Below are 25,336 nucleotides of genomic sequence, written 5' to 3' on the forward strand. Positions count from 1 at the left end.
GGAAACAATTCAGAAAATACATCATCTTCATCTTCCAGTAACACCACCATTTTGAACAACATGCTTGCCAGAGAAATTCTACAGAGACAGGCGTTAGAAAACAGGGTAGCAACGCTAGAGAGACAAATCACAGTGCTGATCAGTGACGACATGGACGGCCAAAGAGCATGCTCGGCGTTACAGCGTGACGTACAGGGAATCTCACTCAAACAAAACAACATGGCGTCGTCCCTGCAGACGATTACCCAGCGTGTGGATTCCGAGAATGCCAATATGAGGGAGAGCTTAAGAAACTTGTCTGACATTACTAGCAAATTACTAAGCAAGGACAGTCAATGCAAGTACACTTACTCATCACTTTACCACTTTCATCCAATTTTTGTTTTTTCAAAAATATTACTACTAAAAAGTTCACCATTTTGTGTATCAAGAAAGTCAACAATATATTCGTGTGTTACTTTCAGTGTCTAAAACCCACATAGCATTTCTAGCCAGAATCACTGACAGATTACCTGGCCCCACTCAAACAGAGAAAACACTCAAGTTTGATTCCGCTGAATTCAATTACGGCCACGCATATGATGCCAGCTCAGGAACATTCCAAGCTCCGATGGCTGGATTGTACAACTTCCAGACTACCGTCTACATATTGTCAGGAACTTTTGAAGGTTTTATCTCAAAAAATGGTGTCCCAGAGGTGTACCTGTCTGTGAGGGGGATTCCCTACCAAGTATCTGACTCTGTCTCTCTAACACTGAGTCTAAGTCATGGTGACCGGATATGGCTGGTCAGAACAGACCAAGGGAGGTCAAATGTAGCACCCAGAAAAAGCCTTTTCTCAGGATATTTGATTAGAGCAACTTGAAATAAATTATATACAAATAAAAACTGACTATTCATATCAACTTTTGTTTCCCTCTAACTTTGAAAAATAAACCTTTTTAAAGTTTTTAAATAATTTTTTTCAAGCCATTCTCATTTGCAGTAATGATTCTATTTATTTCTGTTCATGTACAACATTCTCTTGAAATTTTAAACATATTTTAATGATGTAAAAAAGTAATAAGGTGAATAAATAAGTTATAAACAAATTTAATGAGCTAAATTATAAACTGTCATCAATCTCCCGCATCCTCAAGGTCGTCATCCATGTCAAGGTCATCCATGTCCTGGAAGAGGGATTCATCCACTTCTACACCTTCCTCCTCTGGAAAGGAGATAACTCAAATCATCAAATAAGCTCAAAAGCAATATAATTAAAAGTTATTTTAAGATGGAAAGAAATGTGTGTAAAGAGAGTTTAAATGAAAACATGCAAGCGTAACTGTAAGAAGAAAGGAAATAAACTAAAACTGTCCTAACCCCCCCCCCCCCCCCCCCCCCGCAAGGCAAATTTCAAACAGTACGTATATAAACTTAATTAAAGTAAACTTTGCAGTAAATGAATATTGCCATGCAAAGCTTTTTTGTGGATAAAATGTTGAAGATGTTTCTATTCTGAACCTTGAAAAATGCAATTAGTTACTAGTATTCCAAATTTTTTTTCACTTTCTCCTTTGGTACAAAGCAACTCCATGTCTCAAAAAATGGAAAATTGATCCCATAGGACTATTGTTTTTAAGTGATGAGCTTGCATCTTGTCAACTTGGATTTACTTGAAAAACATTATCATAATATGCAAACTTCAATTACTTAAATGTAAAAAGGAAAATTTAGTACTACAAATTTTTTTTAAAATTGTCAAAACACTACAGTCATATCAATGATCCATTAAAATTTATCACAGGGTCACTTCAGCAATTGAATTTATTCGACTTTTAAATTTAAAGAAACTAAGTAGTATTACATGCAAAATACTTCATTTCCTTATTAATAATGATATAATCTGTTTCCTTATAATAATAACAACTTTTGGTTTATATGAAAAAGTATTAAAATAACCCACAAACCACTGCCCATTTTACAGATGATCATTTTTCTCTAAACACGTTCCAACTAAACCATGGCTCAGACAAATACCCTCGTTAAGACAAAGAAGTTCAGCCACACTTGTCTTTGTCTCTTATGAATTCATCATTGATAGACAAAAATTTTGCATTGTAGGTAGTAAAATACTTAAAACATATATATTTAGTTAAAAATATTAAAGGACAAAAACTACATTTTGATGTACCGGGGTATATATATGTTTACTATTAAATATGGCATTGTAGGTAATTTTTTATTAAATTTGTAACGATTATAATAGCTTCCTTACATTTCGACATCAGTGTACAAAATATAGGGTAAAGAAAAAGAAAGTTGTCATAAAATCATTCGATCTTTTCTTACATATATCTTCATGAAAATTGCAAGTATAGACCTTCAGATGGTTTTCAACATATGTACACTTACAAATATTCAGAATTTAATATGCAGTAGTAAGACAGGTCTATGGGGCGGACAACATTGTGTCTTCAGACAGACGAACAGGGTGATTCCATAATACCCCCTCCCCCCACTTATATTTCATTTGTGTGTGATAAAAATGTATCAAAAATTGCACCTAAAAAACCATGATTGTTTTCCTTGGATCAACAAGGAAATTTTCACTTGGTACATGCACTGGTATGTTTTGTTTTTAATGCATTAAGCAAAAAAAAATTATTTGTCTATGTTTTTACATACCTGACTCTAAAAGTTTTAAGTCTGAATCTGCCATCGACTCATCTCTCATAAACATTTCCTTTCCTGAAAAACATGTTGATGCTATATTAATGCAAATACCGCATGAAAATGAAAATCGGAGGTTATTTTACCAGTATCAATTCAAGAAAAAATTCAGACAATTTTTTTAGCAAGTATATCAGTCTACCTGATGACAAAGGAGTGAAGGACCCTTATTAATTAAATAAATGAAAAAAATATCAAATTGTGAAAGAATAGTTTGAATTTATTCCTCCCCAACACCACCATAATGATTATGAACTATGGATATTACCAGTAAGGCCCTTCGTTTTTTCTTTATGAACCTTTTCTTTTTTCATTTCTGCCATTTCTGCATCAAACTTTGTTTTCCATGCTAAAAATGTTTCTACTGTGACTTTGGTTCCTTCGAAGCGTTTCTGAAATACAGAATAATCTGGTACACTATCAAATCCTCTAATTACATTGCAGACCAATTAAAAACAGCTGAACTTAAAACACTGCATTTAAACAATTTTCTGGTTTGATCATTAGTTTTTCAAATTTCAATCAAAGTTAAAGTAGTATTTAAACTTTTTAAAACAAAAACAGAACCTAATATTCTTTTCACTCCTAACTTTCTAAATACCTGTCATTCAATAAAATGTACTTGTGAGAGTTTAAATTTTCAGTTCTTAGATAAGTACAAAAAAAAATGACATAAATTTAACATGCCATACATGCAACCTCTGTTTCTTCATCTGTGGCCTTTTTCCCACATTACTTATTTTAAAATTGGACATAAATTGCCAGACCACCTGACATATCAAATGAGGCACGTGATAAACAATTGACCCCCCCCCCTCCCGAGAGAGCACCTGTTCCTCCTCCTCTAGCTGCCGCTTCTTCCTCTCAATCTCTTCCTGTTTCCGCCGCTTTGAATCCTCCACCATCACTGTCAGTTTTTCCTGAATGGCAGACACAATTGTAAACACTAATACCATTCCAATGTTTTCCTCTATCTGCAAGAGATGAAAAGAAGATTTTTCAATTTAAGCTTATGTACAGGTATAGCTGCTGGTCTGTAGCTGCCAGTCTTAAAAAATATGGATGGACTTGAGAGCTACAGTGTCTCCCATAGTAAAAAATTGCACTAGTTTTGGACAGATTAATCTCATTTAGATAAGCTTTATTCTTCTAAACACAATCCTTAGCATCATGAAGTGAAGTGATGCAGTTTGTTTACATGTAAAAATGGCACGTCTATCTCGATGTGAATTTATTGTTTTGCATTTTCCAAGGTCATTTGCTTGTTTCAGAGAAAGTCTGAGGCAAATTAAGAGACGATATCAGTAGTAAATGCACAAGGAATTAATGGTACTTATTTTTTCCACAGAATATGTGTCTAAATAAGATTAATCAGTCCAAAACTAGCTCAATTTTTGTGTGTCGTAAATTGCAGTTTTTTTTTTACTATGGGAGGCACTGTAGCTTCCAGGTCATCCATCCAAAATTTTTTTCTGACGGAGAGCTCAGACCTACAGCTACATGTAGTACATGGATTGATGTAGTCTATACTGTTCAGTCAGGATTTGAAATATAAAACTTAATCTGAATAAAAGTCATCTAATGCTTATTTAAACTGAAGTTTTCCTATAAAATTTTGTATAAGATACATGTACATGTACTACACGTATTAGACTGCTTTATACCTGTATGAAATACATGTACTATTATACTGCTTTATACCTGTTCATTAATAAGACTGATAATTTCCTCTATCTGGTCATCTTCAAGGTTTTCATTGTCAACTATTTCAAATAAAGGAGGTTCCTCAGGATATTTCTCTACATATGAAAACTGAATCACACAGGAAGCTGCAAATACAAGACTAATGTTATTACTTATTGTCTATTATAAAGTCAATGAAAAATGACAATAACAAACTGTTTTAAAAAGGTCAATGTTATTTTTCCTAGTCTATTATAGCATTTTTGCAATTCTCCTCTCATCATGAGAATAAGAAATCTAACACCTGCCTAGCAAAGATGCTATCATAAAAGTATAATTGTGCATTGATAAGCTTTTATTTTAAATCGCTCAAATATAAAATAAGGTCACATATTTTACACATATGATGTATTTAGGTGAAATTTTTTTTTCTAAATCTCATGGAAACAAAATATTATGTTTCAATCATGTAGAGCTCACTTTCATTTGCCTTCAGCACGATTCCCGTCCTAAAAACTTTCAAATTACTTAACTTACTTAGTTAAAATTAGACAGTGGAAAATACCATTTATTATGGTCACATATATAATATTGCACTCCATTTCTTCTGCAGTGCATACAAATCTCATAACATATTTTGGTTCAGTGTCAAGTCTAGACACACAAGTCATTTCCAATTTTGTCAGATGGCATTTTCCACTTATTACTTGTACACTGAATGTATATTTTACATTGTATATAATGTATATTAACTGCTAATACAGTTATACTTCATATATGTAGAAGAATAGGCACATTCATGCTTACTTGTTTTAAAACCATTCTCCGCATAAATAATGTACACGTTAAATGTTTACAGTACTTATCAGTTTATGGTGAGTACACAAGCCCAATGATATTATCAAAACCGCTTTGGTTGGATTTTTCCTATAGCATCAAGATCATTTCTGTCAGCTACGTCATGCATAAATTATACACGCCGCCGTTGTGAAAACTTTATGATTAGTCAACTCCTTTTCTTAAGCGGAGTTATCAGTACACCCTTATGCAATGCCAGAGCTGAAGGATTTCTCAGAACAGTTCATTTTCCCCCAATATGGAGTCATTATCGACTATCCCCTATGTTTAAATTCTGTGCAAAACTCTCTCTCTCGCTCTCTCTAAATGGGCGTTAAACCATAGCCTCAAGCTACGGTCCAGAGTACGGCGTTATAAAAAATATAATATTTAAAGTTGCATGTGCTAAGCGTTCATTTCATGTAAATACCGTAAATGTATAATGCACATGTATTACCTACTAACTTGCCAGTCGAAGTGATAGATATGAATTCCCCGATTTCTACACCTTTCGATCGGCAATCGACAGTCAATAATAGAATTGAACGATGGTGTGAAAGAACGATATGGAAGTGGAGAGTGCAAGTGTGTCTTCATTAGGCAAGTGTCCGATTCGTTTCTCGTCTGTTGCCCTATCACTTTCGGTGTAAATATATGCTAAAATATCCCCAAACAATTGACTGCAGATTTCTTAATTTTACCTATTATTTAAATGGATTATTTGTACAAAATGTGGTATGGTATGATGTAAATCTTTTCAAAAATAGCGTTATTTTTATGCTCAGTAAATTGCCGTAAAGTTTTTTTTACACGTAAGTATTGTATGCACTTAATTGTATTTACTAACCCAAAATTTCTACATAGAGCTACAGCTATATATGTATGTACCGTATGTATGTTTTATCACAAGTGTACACTTTCGAAAAATAGCCCCGACATGCAGTTAGAGTACCCATGTGAATTTTTCATTCTCTGATATATTGTTGTTCTGTCCGTGCATAATTTAGTCTGAGTTAACCAGCAACCAATCAGCGGTAAGCTGAATCCACCAATAAAAAAAATTGTGGTTAAGGTGTGGGTATTGTTTATGTGTGACGTAGTTGATAGAATTGAACGCGATGCGATCGGAAAAGTCCCACCAAATTGGTTTTAGTAATAAATGAGATTGCAGAGTTCATGAAATATTCAAAAGCACCTAGATCCTCGTCTTCTGATTGGTCCGTTTCTTGGGAACAAATTGTAATGGTAAATACATGGTAAGGGTCTGTCTTCAGCACTGTAAAAATCATTGCGTTTATCAATCATATCAAAATAATTCAAAATGTGATCAAACTATTATTATGGAATAAGATGTAAAACAAAGCATGTCCATCATAAATCAGATCAACAGTTTAGAGCCAGGCATCTAGAAGATCACTGAAGTCAAATATACCTCACACACATAAATACAATTTATTTCAACATCTTCATACAATTGTTATCATCTGTTCATATGTCTCCAAGTAGCTGCTTTGCATTTCAGCCAAAGTTTCCATAGAAGAAAATGAAATGCTATCAGAACTAATCGAAATAAATTTTAATTCACTTGCCTTCGATTTCTTCTGGGTATATTGATTCTAAAGCTTCTATCTCGTTGTTTTGCTCTTCTTTAAAATCTGTCATTTTGCTTATTCAGTTATATTGCACATGTGTTATGATTCTGCCATTTTTCTATGTTAAAACTATTTTGATTGGATAGACTAACTTACATTGACTAATCAGAGTTGCCGTGTTATTGACATAAAATTTCCCCCAAAACTTCGAGCTCGATAATAATTATACATAATTTCAAACCCGACGTATATATTTCACTTACTTTTATTACGGTAGTCTCGTTCAACCAGACGCTCGGCTGTCTCCGTAAAACTCTGACGAGCAGTTTTCACTCAAACTCAATAAATGGGTGCAATTGATGTCGCCACGAAATTACAAAAAAATTAAAATCAGCAGAATTGTAATTGATTTTGTAATACAAAGTTAGTTCATAAGTGTTTCCAAAACACATAAAAAGATCAATGGAATGCGTTTATTTTCAGCGAGAAATCTATACAAAATGCCTAAACTGACATGTTCGTTACTGTCGCCATTTTGATAATTACATTTTGAAGAGGATGTTTTGCCATATAAACTGGACAATATGCGGAATAAGTTCTTACATATTATTTTTCAGTAAGAAAATTTAATGATTTAAAAGACAACAAGTTATTTTCACTAGTCCAAGAATTACTTAAATTATTTTGAACATTGTCTCCAGTTTCGATGTAATCTCCGTTACTTTAGATATATAACCACAGCAAGAGTTGTACATTCCATTAAAAAATACAAAAATCTTATTAAGAACATTACGAGGTCTTTTTGTCCACAAAAATGTTAAAAAAATTCATATAATTCCCTTTGTCTAATCATATCAGTACGAAAAACAAAAAAAAGTCTGAGCGTAGATTTAAGACTGTAATGTTCGTTACTGCTATAACTGAGAAAGTAAATGCAACAACTGTTCAACTTGAGTATTGAACATACGATAAGCATTTGTCGCCATCAAAAACTGTCTTTGATAAACACTACAATTTTATTTTGAAGTTGCCTAGGTACATAAATGTTGGTTACTAAATGTTCGTTATGATATTTTTACGAAACTCTTTGTAATTTCAATCCTAGCTCAAATTGGTTGATGCAAATAAAACATGTGACAAATTGTTGATACATCAACATTCGCCATTAAGGCCAAGGACAATTAGACAGCATGATTCCTGCTAAAACCATCTAAACGTCTGACCCCATCAGTATGCATACACCTTCATAAGGATTTATTAGCTTAATTATTATGTGTATCGAACAATTTTAAATGGGTACATATAACAAAAGTCAGGTAGATCAGTTCTTATATTATAAACGATCCACATGTTTATTCATATCTTTGTAGTATATCTCAAAAAAGAATGAAATGTCCGTTACCTATTGTAACGAACATTTCAATAGACAAGCATTGTAATGTTTAACAACTATTGCAATTTTAAATAACTTTAAATTGAAATCATACACACATTTTTATTTTAGCATCATATTTGATTAATTTCTGGCTACTCAAGTGGGATTTATCTCATAAATTGCATCGTAGATCAACGTAGGAAAGACACTCATATAATTACATAATATAATTCAGCATTTAAAACAAACGTATAAATAAAGGCTGTAAAAAAAACCCTGAATAAACACATATTTATATATTTTTGAAATTATGTTATACCTATCAATAGGAAATACGTGAGCATAATGAAGTATCTTCAAATTTTATCCTTGAAAACTAGAGTAACGTACATTTCATACGAAAGTAACAAGCATTTCATTGACATTTTTACACTCAAAGAAATGGTAAACAGCGAAATCATCTAATTTGTTAACAGCAAATAGGCCAAATCAAGAGCCAAAACCCTTGGGAAAGTCTTGAAGATTATTTGTAATCGATAATGAATTTTGGGGAAAACTTGTTAATCTTTAGGTAACGGACATTTCCTAAAGCTGATTCAAAAACAGTTTAAATATGTTACTCTGAGCTACTATGGTTTTGTTGATGTTTAAGTTGCTATTTCTATTTTAAATACTTCATCATTTACAAGAAACAAAAAGTTTTATAAAGAATTTGATTAAGATTTATACATTTTGCACATTGTAACGAAAATTACAACACTGGTCTCTGTTATATTACAAACAATATGTTGGTTTTTTAAAGATGTTTTTGTAAATAATCCGAAGTGTACTACATTTTCCAAAAATAAAACATTTGCTTAAGAAATTAAACTTATTTTAAAATTCATGTATCTAAACTTATTTCTGTGCAATATTTCATACACTAATGAACATAAAATCGATTTATACCCATTAGTATCAATATTAATTGAAAATAGGATAAGTATCAGTCACTGTATTTGTAGGATGAACATAAATACTATGCAAGATGACCCTTTAGATATGTTTTTAATTTTGATATAACAATTGTTTATTCTGTAATGTGCGTTATAATAGAGGTACTATTTTTTCAATCTCTGTTTGAAAGATTTATCAAAGCTTTTGATTTTCTTTAAATGGTTAGATGTTTTGGTGTTAGTTAAATGAATAAAATTTGAGCAAACCAGTAGTTCTAGTCTATGTCTATCAAATATGAAATAGTTTGTATGATTGAATTATATGACATGACATTTGATTTTGTAAAAACATATTCGGGTCCGTTCTTTTAGCTGACAGTAGATAGAAATTAATCGGAAGTATAAGCAAAAACCTAATACTGGTTTGCAACTATTTTATGTACTTAATATAAAAAATAAAATGTATTTGGGTCCTTTCCCTTTTATGTCTCTTTGTAGCACTTACAAGCCACAGGTGGATTAGTAACGGATATTTCCTAGCACCTTAATCACAGAAAAATGGTCAATGTTTGAAATGAGCTCACAATAAAACGCTTTCTTTGATGTTGAAAAAAATTGAGAAAAATAAACCTTATATATTAATCTTTTGGAAAAACAATATTCCACCGATGAGGACACTGTTTCATTTTTCTTCCAATACCCACCTTTATTTGCACTCATTTATTGAGTTTGAGTGTTTACGGAGACAGCCGAGCGTCTTGTTGAACGAGACTATTATTACGGACAATAAAATTATTTCAGCATGCGCGGATTTAGAGTTGGTCGGGGGATTCAAACCCTCCCCCTGAAAACATTCACCAGAGACATACCGATAAATAATTATTTATTTCTCTGCATTCACGTAGTCAAATTTCCGAAAATAGGCCTCGGACCCCCCACCCCCCCCCCCCCCCGGCCTCCCCTGGAAAACAAAATTATCCCGCCCCCTCGAAAATTTTCATCTGGATCGATCCGTGCATGTTCAGATAATCTTTCTAATATACTTCAGACAGTCTTACATTATGTTCTACCGGGATCTTAGCGGTTTAATGGCAATACTTTTCGTGGACGCGAAATAGCCGTGAAACAAAACTCACCGCAACAAATTACACATAACGTTATATTGGTTTTCATTTGCATATTACATGAGTGTCCATAAAACTAATGTTATCGTCATAAAAAACCATAAAGTCAGCAGCAAATCATCCTTGTTTTATAACACAAAGACACTTCTATTTGGGAAATTTATCAATTGGGATTCGAAAAACAATTTAACCAGGTTAATTTAATTTCAGTTGGGAATAATGGCTTTTCGAAAGACCCACAGGTGGATGTTTAATTTTCTGGGGCATGATGTTTAATTTTCTTGGGCCAGATGGTTAATTTGCTGGGGCCTGATGGTTTATTTGCTGGGGCCTGATGTTTTTTTTGCTGGGGCCTGATGTTTAATTTGCTGACCAATTTAACTGAATTTGACTGAATTAATTTAAAAAAGAGACTATGATCAAGAACATCATGATATTGAATACCACTTTTAACGAGATAGTGATTATTATGGATACTTTTATTTGTCAGACCACAGGGGCATCGTATCCGCTCTACACTCTATGACATATATATAAATAATACACAAGATACACAATAATATATACCCCTACAGCCCAAATCTGAGACCGGGAAATAATAGCCCCATAGGTCCCCTGCACTGCATTGGTATCCGTTTGATGCACACTTCAAATATAAAAGAGATACTGGCCCGCCGTTCACCCCTATATATACGATGGCCGATAGCGGCCGCCACTTTACACAAATGTTTTGTGTGTAACATGTACAGCATTTTCACTGAAACTTACTGACACATTACACCTAAAAGTAAAAGTGTACAAAGTGTACAGTGTCATTGCAAAATTTCATGTACACTCTACACCAACGTTATGTGTGTAAAGTGGCAGGAAAAGTTTTATGCACACTCTACATCTAAAGGTGGTATTAACTACCAATATTGAAAGGAATATTCTATTTCTTTTATTTCTCTTCCCCCACATCGGTACCCCTTTCCTATTTTAATTGGTTCATAAATCGTCTAGTCTTAGTTTCAAGACATGCACGTGTTTATTCAATTCGCAATAGCTTATGCGGCAAAGACAATCAGTGAGAATTCTGGAGAAAACTCTTAAAGTGGACCATGTAAGTTACTAATTTTTAAATGTTTAAACTATAAATATAATTAATACATATAATTTCCAAATTAATGCAGAATCGAAAACAAAGACGGAAATTGTTTTTTTTTTTATTTGTTTGTAGGTCTTCGTGCATTCCAATACGTAATGCGGGGGATGATGATGAAACAATTATTTTATTTCCTCTTCCGAAGGACCGTCCTTTGACAATCACTGACTTGCGTAAGTACTGCTTGGCATGTATATGTATTTGCATTCCATTTTTTCCGCTATATAATTAATCACAGAATCTCTATTATCAACACAAACTTAAAGTTCACTTTATTTTTCAAATAAAACACAAAAGTTAATTGCTAATGTAATAATAAGTATTGTCATATTATCACATGTTTACAAAGACAATCAGTGAGAATACTCATATTGCATTTTGTCAAAAAATGACAAGCCAAAATGGGTAAACAAGATTTTGATGGTTTAATTTGGCAGATAATAGATATATTGTATACTTATTTACAATCCATTGCTAGTCTTTCCTGGATAATTCTAATGTGGTGCTTCCCATATAATTTTCAAAATAAAAATGTTAATTTATATACATAATTATATCTACCCTACTTGTCTACTTTATTTAAAAAAAAAAATGATTTTATATCTATTATTAAGAATAATTGTCTTATCATTCCTAATTTTATTGGATAGATTGTATTTTTGGTTTGCTTTGTCAATGTATTTAATGCATTTATGAATGAATGGGAAGCACAGTTGTGATAAGAATTTACGACAAGGGGTGAGCCCGACAAGGTCGTGAACTTGCGTCAATCTAATTGGGGTGTTGATAAAGCGTTCGGCGTCGTTTTCGTTAATTGAGGAAATTGTTCCTCCCTGTGGGATAAGATATTACACTCAGCTAAGTTGAAGACGGGTTTATCATTGCCTGTAATTGACGATACCTTTTTTGACATTTGACCTTTAACAATTGGTTCAGGAACACACAAAATTTCATAACATGTATTCAGAGGTATCCAAAGTTACACGAAATAATTAAAAACAATACAATTTAAGACTTTCTATAAAAAAATCTACAATTTGACAGGTAGCGCATTCCCAAATCTAGCGTCCCTTAGATATAAAGACGACGATGAAAAGCATCTCCACCATGTTTTATGTCACGAAGGAACATTTGTAGAACCTGAAAATTTTTCTGTGGATTAGTCTAGGCCCCCCCCCCCCTTTCAATTTGCTTCTGACGCCAGTGCCCTTTAAATCGCAGACCCGCAGAGCAAACAATATATCTTATCCAATGTAAGGGCTAGTGACAGTAGAGGCTGATATCAAGGTTCATTGCATTGGAAATTGATTTATGCTTACAGGATGTGTTAAAATGTGCAATGGGACAGAAAATGAATAAGAAAATTTTGACTAAAATGCACTGTGTAACAAAATAGAACATATTAAAAAAAATGATAGAAAGCGGAGACAGGCCACTGTTAAGGAGGTATGGGACACCTGTTGATATAATCGGGGATAAAAGTACATTATAGAAATCAAATTACTTTCACCGTTTCATAATTTTCAAATTTTACCAAATTTGATAAAAAAAAATGTTTTAGATTATTAATTTTTTTTTTGGGGGGGGGGGGGATAAAAAATATAAAAGCTCAAGCGGGATTCAAACTCATGACCTAAAGATTCGTAATTAACGCTTTAATCCATTGCGACACGCTGATTGGTAACAATTTTGGGAATGCAAAAAAAATTACGCTTTATTTTATTTTTTACTTTGATAGAAAGTATAAGTGTCCCATACCCCCTTAAAGCCAGGTCAATGAGGTCAGGCCATGCCAGGTTTTAGAGTATAGCTCGATAATTAAGACTGGTCATTTTACCACTTTCAAAGTATAAAAATAAATCATGAAGTTTCATTGCATTTTCAGAAGCAGACTAGATTCGGAATATTTGAATCGTACAGAAGACAAATAAGAAGTCGGGAAAAGAAGAATGAAAGAAGTACCAATAATCTGGCCGATTCCGCAAAAGCTGCTGGAAGTTCATCAGCAAACGTTTCTGTAAATGTACATGTTGCTTTGCAAAACTTAACAAAATATACATTTCAATGTTATTTATCGGTTATTATTTTGAGTCATTTAATTATTCCTTAAAAACAATATATATTGGTTTATATCATAGCTCATCAAACAGAAACCAACGTTGCTGTATCTTTTTCGAGACACGGACGTTCGACTTACTGTTTCCAAGTTGGTCAACCTCCTAAAGCCTCGCTTCAGTGAGGCTGGAAGCAACAGAGGATCAGTAGAGGAAAAAGTATACTCCTCATTCATTCGATTTATTAGACAAGTAGCAGGTAATTAAAATTGCAATTTTGTCTGTCAACATATTGGAAGATATATTGTGTATTTGCTTTCAAGAATTGTAACAATATAAATCTGGAACATTTGTTTACATGCAGTATGAGCCCGTCTTATGATATTGCGGTAGTTAAATCATTTTGTGGAAAAATCTATCAATGCTGAAATATAACCAAAAACTAATGTTATTCGTAAACAGAAATACCGCGATGCCATAGAACCCGCGATATATGATAGGAAGCTACTATATTATATATATATATATATATATATATATATATATATATATATATATATATATATATATATATATATATATATATATATATATATATATATATTATATATTATATTAACATTATAAAATGACAGTTAATATTTTTTCCAGCTGGAAGACATGACACTTTAAAGCTAAGTGACATCTTAGCTTTTTCCACAGGTTCGGAGGAAGAACCTGTTCTTGGGTTCGAAATGGAACCCAGCATTCATTTCCACGAACTTCCTGGCGACCTGCCAACGGCATCTACCTGCATAAATCAATTGAATCTTCCGCTGGCAGAACACAACGATGATTACATTTTTGATAGACTTAAGTTGGCATTTGTAAATTCCTACTTTGGACTTCAGTAATGTAATTTTTTTAATATTATTTTCCGGTTCATTAAGTGTGTGTGTGTGTGAACATAGACTTGTATATAATTTTTTCATGGAAACTTTTTGACTAGTATGTTCTTTGCATTTTTTCAGCATGTATTACATATATTTTAAAAAGGATTTTTTATAAACTTTTAAAAATATTTTTAAATTATTTAGCATTTTCTAGCAAACTTCTGGACGAATGAAAACGTTCTCAAACAACAAAGTAAAGTTTATTATAACGTAATATGTAACACATTGTAGATGGATCATGTTTCCAGCTGTACTTATATAACCAAAGCAAAATATTATTTTATCAATATTGAAAGTCGTATAACCATTCGTTGCGAGATACGCTTTGAATTGAGAGTGGTGGTGGGATTGATTTTTTACTTTCGTTTTATATTGAACTTTCTTTTATTAGATCTTAGGTTTGAGCTATTAATCTGATTTAATAAAAGAGAAAATAGAATCAGTCTTAATATTTATTCTTTTAGTTGACTATACTGATACAAGGCTTCTTTCCATTCTTTGGCGTCTGTCCAATTATTTGACAAAAACTGTTGATGTGCATATAAATCATATGCACCTAAACCACTTCTACTGATGGACCGTTGAAATGTCTCTAGCCATGCCTAAATAATGAATATTTATTGTTGTATTTGTATATCGAATAAATGGTTTCCTCAAGTACAGCTAGGTGATCTATAATCATATACAATTATAATATTACTAAAACACTCTCTTTCTCTACATTCACTCATTAAATTTATCTTTAGTTAAATAATATTTAAATTACACAATATTTGATTAAAATAACTCACCAAGTATAACAGCAATATGAACTAAGATAAAAGTCGGGTTGACAAGCTATGAAGCTTAATAATTCAACTGTCTGTCTTGGGTGACGTAATCGTGATATTAAATCAAAGTTCGTGCTAAAAATTCGATAATGCAAACGGACATGTGCACTCACTCACTTAAAGCCGAAAAACCAGTCTAACACACCCATTCATTCACTGATCGACCCGCCAAACGTAACCACGTGACCTCTCGAACTACTATGATACTATGAATGATTGTATGAATGAATGAAGCGGTGTGAATGTAAACAAATGAACAATGGGAAATGAAAACATGAAATGTTGAAATAAGTGAACGCAAATATGAATACTAATTAACTAAAATAATTAATCCTGTGACATATACAAATAGTCTTAAAAAACATGTATTTTTTAAAGAAATATATAGATATCACACAAAACATCAATTATACGGGAAAAGTTTATTATGAATAAAATAGTTATTACATATTTAAAGGGATAATATGTAAATTAAAAAAAATATTCATTTATAAAGTTTCATTTTTAACCCCCCCCCCCCCCACCCCCCATTGATACATATAAATATAAAGAACAAAATATGTATAAACTGATAATTTTTAATTAAATAAACTCAAGTTATAATATTGATTCCTTATTTTGTGCTTCTTTGCTGTTGAATTTTGAACCGGTTTCATGATCAAAATTCCACGATGCGGGTCAATTTTCAACGGATTAGGGTCTTTATTCAACACCTTTCGTCTCATTATTCAACGTTGAAAAATGACCCCCGGGTCAATTTTCAACCCGGGACAAAATTCTTCGTTACACCGGTGTGCACGTGGAAACAGTAAATTTTAATTAAAAAATGTTGACATTTCCTTGCTGGGTTAGACTAGATGTGCTGATAAGCCTTCAAATTTTCCAGTCAAGAGAAATAGAACGTGTTTATTTCATCACAATTACTGTGAGGAAACGCTGTAATTATCGCGTGTTAGAAAGATAAAAACCGTCTCACAGTATTCTTTTAAAATTTGAACCACAAAAAAAAATTACCGTAACGATGTTTCTCACGTCCGCAATTGAATGGATTGTTGGACTTCTTCTACTGAGCTCACCCATTCTCTTGAGCCTTTTCCTAATGGCATTTTCACTAATAAATAACATGTTTTGGTAAAAAATCGTTTAAAACTACATGTATAAATTGTTCAGTCTGTTTAAATATGGCAATAAATTTAACTTTTTATAAAACACTAATTTTATACTATATGTATACGTGCATTTACTAAAATAATTTAAATTTCATACCTTAGTTTTATGTCGTATTTTTTTAGTAGACTGCTTATTTCGCGGTAGGTATACCTTCGTTTAGAATATTCATTTAGAATATCATTTACTGAAAAAAGATAATGAATATCAATCAGCCTATGATTTTAAAATCAAAATACAGTAATAATGCTTTGTTTCAATTCATTAACTTACCATGTGATCTTGTCGGCATTCTTCTATGTCCCAGTCCGTTGTAAAACCAAAAGAGGTACCTTACGGGGGAAACTCAAAGAAACCACGTGGTTATATTTTATTGTCTTGTTATTTGATACCACCTTTAGATGTAGAGTGTGCATGAAACTTTTCCTGCCACTTTACACACATAACGTTGGTGTAGAGTGTACATAAAATTTTGCAATGACACTGTACACTTTGTACACTTTTACTTTTAGGTGTAATGTGTCAGTAAGTTTCAGTGAAAATGCTGTACATGTTACACACAAAACATTTGTGTAAAGTAGCGGCCGTTATCGGCCATCGTACATAGTAGTCATATATGCATGTAATAATGAATTTAATAAACATTGCATGTACAAGTGCAACTTTTTCACTCCGAGCTATATCTATGTCAAAGTTCATTCTTTTGGTTATATATATCAATGATAATTCTCACATTTTGTCGCATTTTTTATTTCCCGATTTTGATGCAGCCAGGGTGATAGATTTATTTTAAAAGCGATGATACGCAAGTAAAACAAAATAGGCACGTTACGAACTCCGACGCTACGTAGATCTAAGTATACATGCTCTATTACACGTGTATTGCGTGAGAGTGTGTTTTTTCGTAATAACTTGGCACCCTGGGCCATCTTACTGGCATGATGTATCCGTCTCATTTACAGGTACTTGGTAGGTGAGAACACCCCCAGTGTCTTACAACTCGACCAGGATGTATGGTCACATTTCTCAACAACAGGTACATGTATGTAGAAAAAATAATGACTTCAATTTATATACGAAAATAAATTTTTTTTAAATTACAATGTACATTTACATTTTTAATTAATTGAAATTGATAATGAATGCTGCTTAATTTATTGATACATATTATGGTTGTATTAATGCTAACTACACCTTGGTTTACAAACCAACTTGTTTGAATATTTGGTTTTTGAATTAAGGATTAAGGAATCATATTTCTTTGTGTATTATGAGGTGATCAAATACGGTCATGATAACCAAATCAAATAAAGCACGACCGAAAAAATTTGATTCTTCCCTCATAAGATTCAAAATTTTTATAATGATTCCTAATTACTTACATTTATTTAATTTTCAACAATAGTTCTGTTAACTGTTTAATATAGTCATTGATGAAATGTATATTGGACTATACATTGCAAAATCGATTCGTTGTGTTATCACACTGGAAAATGTACATATTACGCATTTTCGGGATTCTTCCGTGTCTGACGAATGCCAATGGAAACGTTTTTATTCTTTGGGGTCAATGTTCGTGGATATCTAAAATCCAAGCTCTTGTTAAAATGGTTCTAAATAAGTTTGCTTAATCAAAAAACTGACAACAAACCTTAATCAGGCTAAAATCGCATTTTAGGTGCAAAAAATGTCAAATTAAGTTGGCTATAACTCAGAGGAATGAACACTGGCCTCCTACAATTTTTTAAAGTATATTTTGTCAACAGATTTCAATGATATACTTCTCAAGAAATTCTTGATATAAGAGCGTTTCAGGAGTGTGATACCTTAATTTGGAAACCTATTAAAGTTTTTGTGTATAAAATAATGGATGCTTTTAACATGCATCGTGAAATTTATAGTCGACCTACATGTATTTAATTGAACAAGTTTTTTTTAAACTGCTCCAAGAGAGATATTTTTATCGCCTCGTACGCCCCTATCGTTTTCATTGTTAGTAAAGTTCGGAATAATTCTAATTAATATTAAATATATGCTTGTATATATGTTTGTGGGGATGTAAATTCGTGGGCAAGGGTTACCCATGCATGAAAGTCACAAACATTAGCCCCTCCCCCCCCCCCCCCACTACTCCCCCCCCCCCCCAACAATAATTACTTCGCAGTATTTTACGCGTCAGACATGGAAGAACTCAGAAAATGTAGCTGGTTTAATCTATTTATATTTCATTGAAAATTATGAAAGTTTAAATAATAAAAACATAACATTCTATTTTATTATACTTTCATGTTAAATACTCAATTCTGATTGGTGAAGACGCAGTTGATAATCCGTTCTATTACCCTCATCGTTAGCAACACACTTGGCAACGGGTAACACAACGTATTGTTACATGCGCGTAAATTATGCGCGTAGGGTTCGCAAAAGAATTCACGTCATTCCTATATAAAATCAGTAAAGTTTTCTTTAAAATTAAGACATTCAGTATAATAAAATAAATAGTGCCTGTTTGGGAGGGTAAGAGTTGAAATTGACACCCCTTGAATACCATTGTCAACCTCCGCTTCGCGTCGGTTGACAATGGTTTTCTCGGGGTGTCAATTTCAACTATTACCCTCCCAAACAGGCACTATTTATATAGTATTAACCTTAAATTTAACTGCAGGACACATTTCACCATAATTTGGTAGTTATCAATTTTTAGCCCAAAAATGAAAAAAACTTTTTGATTTTTTAATTTTTGTATTATTTGAATTTAAATGTTGTGTACACAGATATTTCATTTTTATAACTCAAAAACGTAAAATAAAATTAATCGCTTTGACACCGCGCTTACGTAATAAAGTCGACATATGCTGACTAATTTCTAATTATCTCCATTTGTTCAAGTGGCCTTCTTCCATCGGTTTAAAATCATGCGGTTAGAAACTATTAAGTATACAGATCAGTGATATATGTCGCATTTTCTTTGACATTTCATTGCTCTTATTATCAAAGTAGAGCATAAAATGCATAATAAATTTATTTAAATGATAATTTTTTTTAAAATTTCTATCTTTCAGCATATAGGGTCAAGAAGATTCTTCCCATTAAGGAGGATTAGCACTGCCTTTGTTTTGGTTCTTCTTCTTAACTCATATCTTCCGGTCTCACATGCCCAAGTTGCGCGTACTTTGATAGCCTCAACAGCCTTTGCTTTGATAGCATCCAATGCTGGTAAATATACAAAATTAATTTTATTCATGAATTCTTAGTACATGCACACATATAGTGTCGCCAACTTGTATCAGCAAAAGACGTGTAATTATATTTACACAGGTTTAGTTCTACGTACGTTGTACTGTTTTTTGCTTCTTCTTCTTTTTTTTTGAAAATCGATCGTACAGTTCCAAACCGACATAACAGAAATAAACAAGCATTCTGAGAGTATTGCATAAGCAATACACGTCCCCTACCGGTTTGTGGAAATTGTGAAAATAATGCACTGTTATGCATAATATCGAACCCGAACATTAAAAAATTGGAATATAAAAAATTAATTTTTTCGAAAATATGTCAATCAGACGCTACAAAAGTGTAAACTTGATCTGTAGTTTGACATTTTGAAGCTGTTCAGCAAGTTTCATCGAACGCATAAAGAAAAAAAGTGTGGAAAACTAAAGTGGGGCAGACAGACGGACAGACAGATGGACTGACGGACGCAGAGGAAAGCAATAGTCCCCTCCGGTGAAAACCGGTAGGGAACTAAAAAAAACCCTGTAAGAAGATGTTGGCGTACAATTATTGAGTATATATATTTACATTCGCCAAGTAAGATTTTCTCAATTTCGGAAATTAATTAGATTTCATAGCACTGTAGAAACTAACAGAACTGAAATCTATACGCCCCGTACATCGATTGGTCTAAACCTACGGTTTAAATTAACAAAAATCACGGACTGCCAGAAATAATCAAGATGATGTCAGACTTAAATTCCCATAGAAGACGATGTAGCTGTTTCTTTAAGCTATCGTTACATTAATGTTCATTAATAGTAATTTTGTTAATATTACTTACTTTTTATAATCAGTCTGTCAGATTGTTATAAGAAAGATGTAAATATAAACTAGAGCAAAGCTCGTTGCAAAGCAACGAGTGGGTCTTCCGGTAATGTCGAGAGTAAAGTTAGAAGTTCCTGTAAGAAGCAGGGTTCTTAAACCAACAAACGTAAGACCAAAAAAAATCGAATTATTCTTGGTACGAGTTAACAAAATCCGAATGATACCAAGTATGAATTAACAAACCTTATCGATTTCAAGAACGACTTAGCAAATACAAATCCGAATCTGTTAAAGTACGATTTAACAATTATCGAATAATTTTGGGTACGAGTTAATTTAACTCTGAACATAAAACTATTTTCTTAACCAAGAATGTGGAATCAAAATTTCCGGAAAAATCAAATTTTAAACCCCTTTATCTTTGTATTGCATCGGTCGATTTTAGAACGGATTTCAGTTTTGAATTATGAATAATAAGCTCTTATTTTCTGTTTTATCATTAATAACTAATTATCGCTAAAAAATAAGTTATTATGAAAAGACTTTGTAGCACTTTTGACCCCTTATTTGAGGGACTGGCCCCTTTTTCTTGATATCAAATGAAAGGTCTTGTAAATATAAACATATTTTGTTACACAAGTATTCACGAATTGTTAACCGTTCTAGAGATATTCGAACAACTGTGTTTTAGGGGCCGACCCTTAAACTCCTTACCAGGGCCACCAAAAAAATATTTTTAGATCCCATATCGTTAAGAACATTATTTTGAGCAACTTTTCTTCTACAAGGCTTTTCAAAATATTTCTCCTTTTCTAGATATTAATGACCAAATTTTATGACATCTGGCCCCTTGAAACCCCTAATTACGTATCATATGTCTTAGGTATGGTACCGTATGGATAAACAGATGTACAATGAACATTTTTGGTTCTATAATTGATAACAAATTATTTTTCAGTAAAGAGTTATTATAAAAAGACTTTAGAGCCCTCTTGGCCCCTTTTTTGAGGGGCCAGCCCTTATTCCTTGATATCAAATAAAAGGTCTTGTAAATATAAACACATTTTGCTCACCAAGTGTTCAGAAATTGTTGACCGTTCTAAAGATATCTGAACAATTGTGTTTTAGGGGCCGACCCTTAAAATCCTTACTGGGGCCACCAACAAAAATTATTAAGGTAGCATATTGTTAAGAACATTATTCTAAGCATTTTTTGTTCTATAATGCTTATCAAAATATTTCTCCTTTTCTAGATACTAAAGATCAAAGTTTTGAACTTCTGGCCCCTTGAAGCCCCTAATAACGTTACATATGACTTAGGCATGGTACTGTATAAATAAAAAGATATACAATGAACATTTTTGGTTCTATAATTGATAACAAATTATTTTTCAGTAAAGAGTTATTGCAAAAAGACTTAAGAGCCATTTTGGCCCCTTATTTGAGGGGCCAGCCCCTTTTTCTTGAACTCAAACGCAAGTCCTAGTTAATCTAAACAACTTTTGCTTTACATGTCTTAACAAAATATTTACACATTAAAAGCTAGGGCCGAAAATGTGCGAAAATTTCGTGAAAAAAATTGGTGCCTATTTTTGAGCTCGGGCGAACTTCGCGGCCTTGCGCATTTTTCAAAATATCAAATAAATAGGATCATCTACAGACATTCATCTACTATCCCTGAAAGTTTCACGTTTCTATCGCAATTAGTTTTTGAGAAGTTACGTGGACAAAATGGTCCCTAAAAATTCACTAAATCCTCAAAATCTCGAACCGGAAGTGACGTCATCAACCAGAAATTTTATAATACCAAGTATATTTGATGCTCAATGTGTCCTGTAAATTTCATGCAAATCGGTCATGTAGTTCACGAGAAATAGCGTTCGAAAAAAGTCAGAAAAAAAATAAAAAATAAAATAATAATAAGGAAAAGAAACAATAGAATAACAAGAGGGTCTTCCGTCGGAAACGGAAGACCCTAACAATAAAATGCTTCAGTGATGATTCATGCGGTTTATGAAGGTAGCGATCATTACAGAAAGAAAACCAATACATTTTTTCTGCAATGTCGCCTCCTTCATATCCCGCATGAATCACGTATCATATAACTTTAAAAATACTTTAAAATGCATTAATTTAAAAATATAATGGATAATAATGCCAATACTCAATATTTAATGTAATTTTCGGTAGTTTTGACATCGTTCGTTGATGTCTCTTTAGTTCTCAATCGTCATACCGGTAAGATCTAACGTTAAAATGTTAAAAAAAAATCATTGGTAATAATTGTAAATGTTGATTACAACGCTAACTGGCCCTTCTCGTGTCAAAGGTTAGCCTTGGTCTCGTGTGCATGTTACGGTATGCAATGTTGTTGGTTTACCGTTCTTGAATATCCCTCGGACCCCCTCCACTGGAAAAAAGTTATGGGTCCGCGAATGGATTTTGTCTATTTTCCTGAAATAAACTTACTACTGTTTGCAGGAGTTTGACTGCTTCTGATATAGCCTCAACATAGGCTCAATGTGCAGTGAAATATTTATATATATTTATCTATTTTAGGAACTATTCTGCTACATTGTCCATATATTTTGTATATGCCTCCAAAAGCTGATTTTATTATGGCTAATGTTGCTCAGGTGAGCGGTGTGGCCCATGGACCTCTTGTTATTATGATGTTACTTAATTCAATTGCTTGTTATCACAGTATACATATCTTTCATTAAATATAATTACAAATTTTCCGATTTCGATGTAGCCGGAGTGACACAATTGACGACTTCTGAACTGGTTTCAATAGCAGTTGGCGCGGCCATCATTCTTGGGCAATCGACGAGGGAAGATCCACCCAACCAGTGTGCTCTCTCTGGTTATCCGAGATACACCTATGAAGCCAGTCTCTCTCTCTGCTACAGGACTGTAGCATCACCACTCAGTGTTACCGCAGCGGAAGCTGCGTGCGCAGCAGACGGAACTAACTCCCAATTGTTACGTGTATCCAGCGTCGAGGTTTTTAATTTCCTAGTTCAACAAAAACGTAGGTGTTTCACATTTACTTGCATTACGTACACGTGCATCATGCAATCATATTCATAACATAATATTTACATCCACCAGGTATATTTCCCACTCTTTCTGATTGCAATTCATAGTTCTATAGAAACTTCCAAGACTGAAATATATACGCCCCGTTTATCGATTGGTCGAAACCTTCAGCAACCTAAGAAAAATAACGGACTGCACGAAATAATCATGACGGTGTCAAATTCTCATAGAAGACGATTTGGCTGTTTCTTTTAGCTAAAGTACTACATGTAATGCGGTGTATATTAACAATAATTTAGCTACTTTTACTTATTTCTTACAATCAATTTGTTAATTTGTTTAAAGAAAGATGTAAATATAACCAATGCTTTCTGTGATGATTCACGCGGGATATGAAGGTATATATAGCAATCATTGTAGAAAAAATTTACATAAACCGTTAACAGGTCATGTATTTTTCTGCATTGTCGCCGCCTTCATACCCCACATGAATCACCAAAAAAGTATTTTATTGATTATTTTATCTATTTTATTTTATTGTTTATTTTATTTCATAAGTATTTTATTGTTTAATGTAAAAGAAAAATATACACATCAAATTTGCTATGTTAGTTTGAACGTTTCATTTAATCTTTCAATAATAAATCTATCCAAAACGCGTCATAACGTTTACTTGCGCTCATACGCCGTGATCAAGTTTGGCCTGTTACTGAAAATTGAACGTCACAAATGCAAACATATAAGGGAGAATATACACTAAGTGTAAACACAAATTATTATGTATGATCAAAAGACGAAGTTTATATCAAATACTTTATATGCACGGTTTTTCTTGCACAGTGTTTAACAGAGCAGTATGAATTTACTTACAGTTTATATTTCTCTCTTTTTCAGAACAGAATAGTGGTATTTCTTCCTTTTACATCCAAGGTAAAAGAATAAACAGTTGGAGTCCTTACCTCTACAACGATGGCACAACAATAACCTACTTCAATTGGTCACCAGGACAACCAATTGGTGGCGGGCTCTACCTCGCGACAGCCAGCGCCGACACCCGGATGCAGGCGGACGACGGAACATCTCCGCGCTCCTATGTCTGCGCCGTTTATCCTCCAACATCCCTTCCAGCGAGATGAATACTTAATCAATTACACTAATATATGTCTAATCGATTACTTTATAATATGTAATCGATTAATTATCGATCCCTTTTTTTCACTAAAATGTGAAAGACACCTCTTCTGAACATCTTGTATAAACTCTTCAAGTTGATTTGGATTTAGGTTTAAAGGGGTATTTACATTATGAATGATATAAAAAATTTAAGACTTCACATTTCATTCTTATTAGTCTAAAGGATACCATTTCATAGTTTTAACTATATGTACTTAAATTCAAACTCAAAACAAATAAGCCAAAATAGAGAGTCTTAGACCAGTCTAAGAGGGTTTTTTTCCAGTCTTTTAAAGTATGTAAACGAGTTTTTTTGTAGGAAGTTTACGAGTTTGGGTGAAATCTTGACCTTGCAACAATAACCGTCATAATTATTCTGTTGTTCTTGACCTTTTGAATAAAATCTGATAATTAAAATATTGGCAAAAAGCCTTGCTTCATGACTTGAATAAAATGGTATTTAGAACTTGTAATTGTTCTAATTTAATAGATCCCGATTGGGACTAGTTATCAAAATAATAAATGGTCATACCTCATTAACTGCATCGTGGAACCCTTAACTGGCAAAGATAAACACACTTAGTGACACTTACACACCCTTTTGCCTCTTTCTCTGGCAAAATAGTCACAAAAATATGTACATTGTATACTCTCTCTCTCTCTCTCTCTCTCTCGTGGTCAATCATTAGGTAGCT

At 32.9% G+C, this 25,336-nt stretch overlaps 3 protein-coding genes across 4 annotated transcripts; 2 read left to right on the top strand and 1 right to left on the bottom strand.

The window, feature by feature from the left end:
- Positions 1-7: 7 nt before the first annotated feature.
- Positions 8-933, top strand: LOC128183683 (uncharacterized). The gene is made up of 2 exons (XM_052852797.1): positions 8-337; positions 465-933. The coding sequence occupies exons 1-2, from the start codon at positions 61-63 to the stop codon at positions 863-865; spliced, it is 678 nt and encodes a 225-aa protein (XP_052708757.1). The 5' UTR covers positions 8-60; the 3' UTR covers positions 866-933.
- A 143-nt stretch (positions 934-1,076) lies between these two features.
- LOC128183681 (RWD domain-containing protein 1-like) lies at positions 1,077-6,980 on the bottom strand. Its single transcript, XM_052852796.1, has 7 exons — positions 6,822-6,980; positions 6,428-6,508; positions 4,414-4,541; positions 3,543-3,686; positions 2,981-3,104; positions 2,668-2,730; positions 1,077-1,207 (listed from the first exon to the last, which is right to left on the bottom strand). Exons 1-7 carry the CDS (start codon positions 6,892-6,894, stop codon positions 1,119-1,121), a joined length of 702 nt encoding a protein of 233 aa, XP_052708756.1. The 5' UTR covers positions 6,895-6,980; the 3' UTR covers positions 1,077-1,118.
- Positions 6,981-17,293: 10,313 nt separating this feature from the next.
- On the top strand, positions 17,294-25,192 carry LOC128184894 (uncharacterized). 2 transcript variants are annotated; one of them, XM_052854534.1, is made up of 4 exons: positions 17,294-17,421; positions 19,448-19,601; positions 23,182-23,460; positions 24,363-25,191. In XM_052854534.1, exons 1-4 carry the CDS (start codon positions 17,395-17,397, stop codon positions 24,602-24,604), a joined length of 702 nt encoding a protein of 233 aa, XP_052710494.1. In that variant the 5' UTR covers positions 17,294-17,394; the 3' UTR covers positions 24,605-25,191. The 2 variants fall into 2 exon arrangements, with proteins under 2 accessions (XP_052710494.1, XP_052710493.1); XM_052854533.1 differs by having other exon boundaries at positions 17,321-17,427; positions 24,363-25,192.
- The last annotated feature ends 144 nt before the right edge of the window (positions 25,193-25,336 follow it).

This window comes from Crassostrea angulata, chromosome 5 (assembly GCF_025612915.1).
Source record: "Crassostrea angulata isolate pt1a10 chromosome 5, ASM2561291v2, whole genome shotgun sequence".
In the NCBI taxonomy this organism is placed as follows: domain Eukaryota; kingdom Metazoa; phylum Mollusca; class Bivalvia; order Ostreida; family Ostreidae; genus Magallana; species Magallana angulata.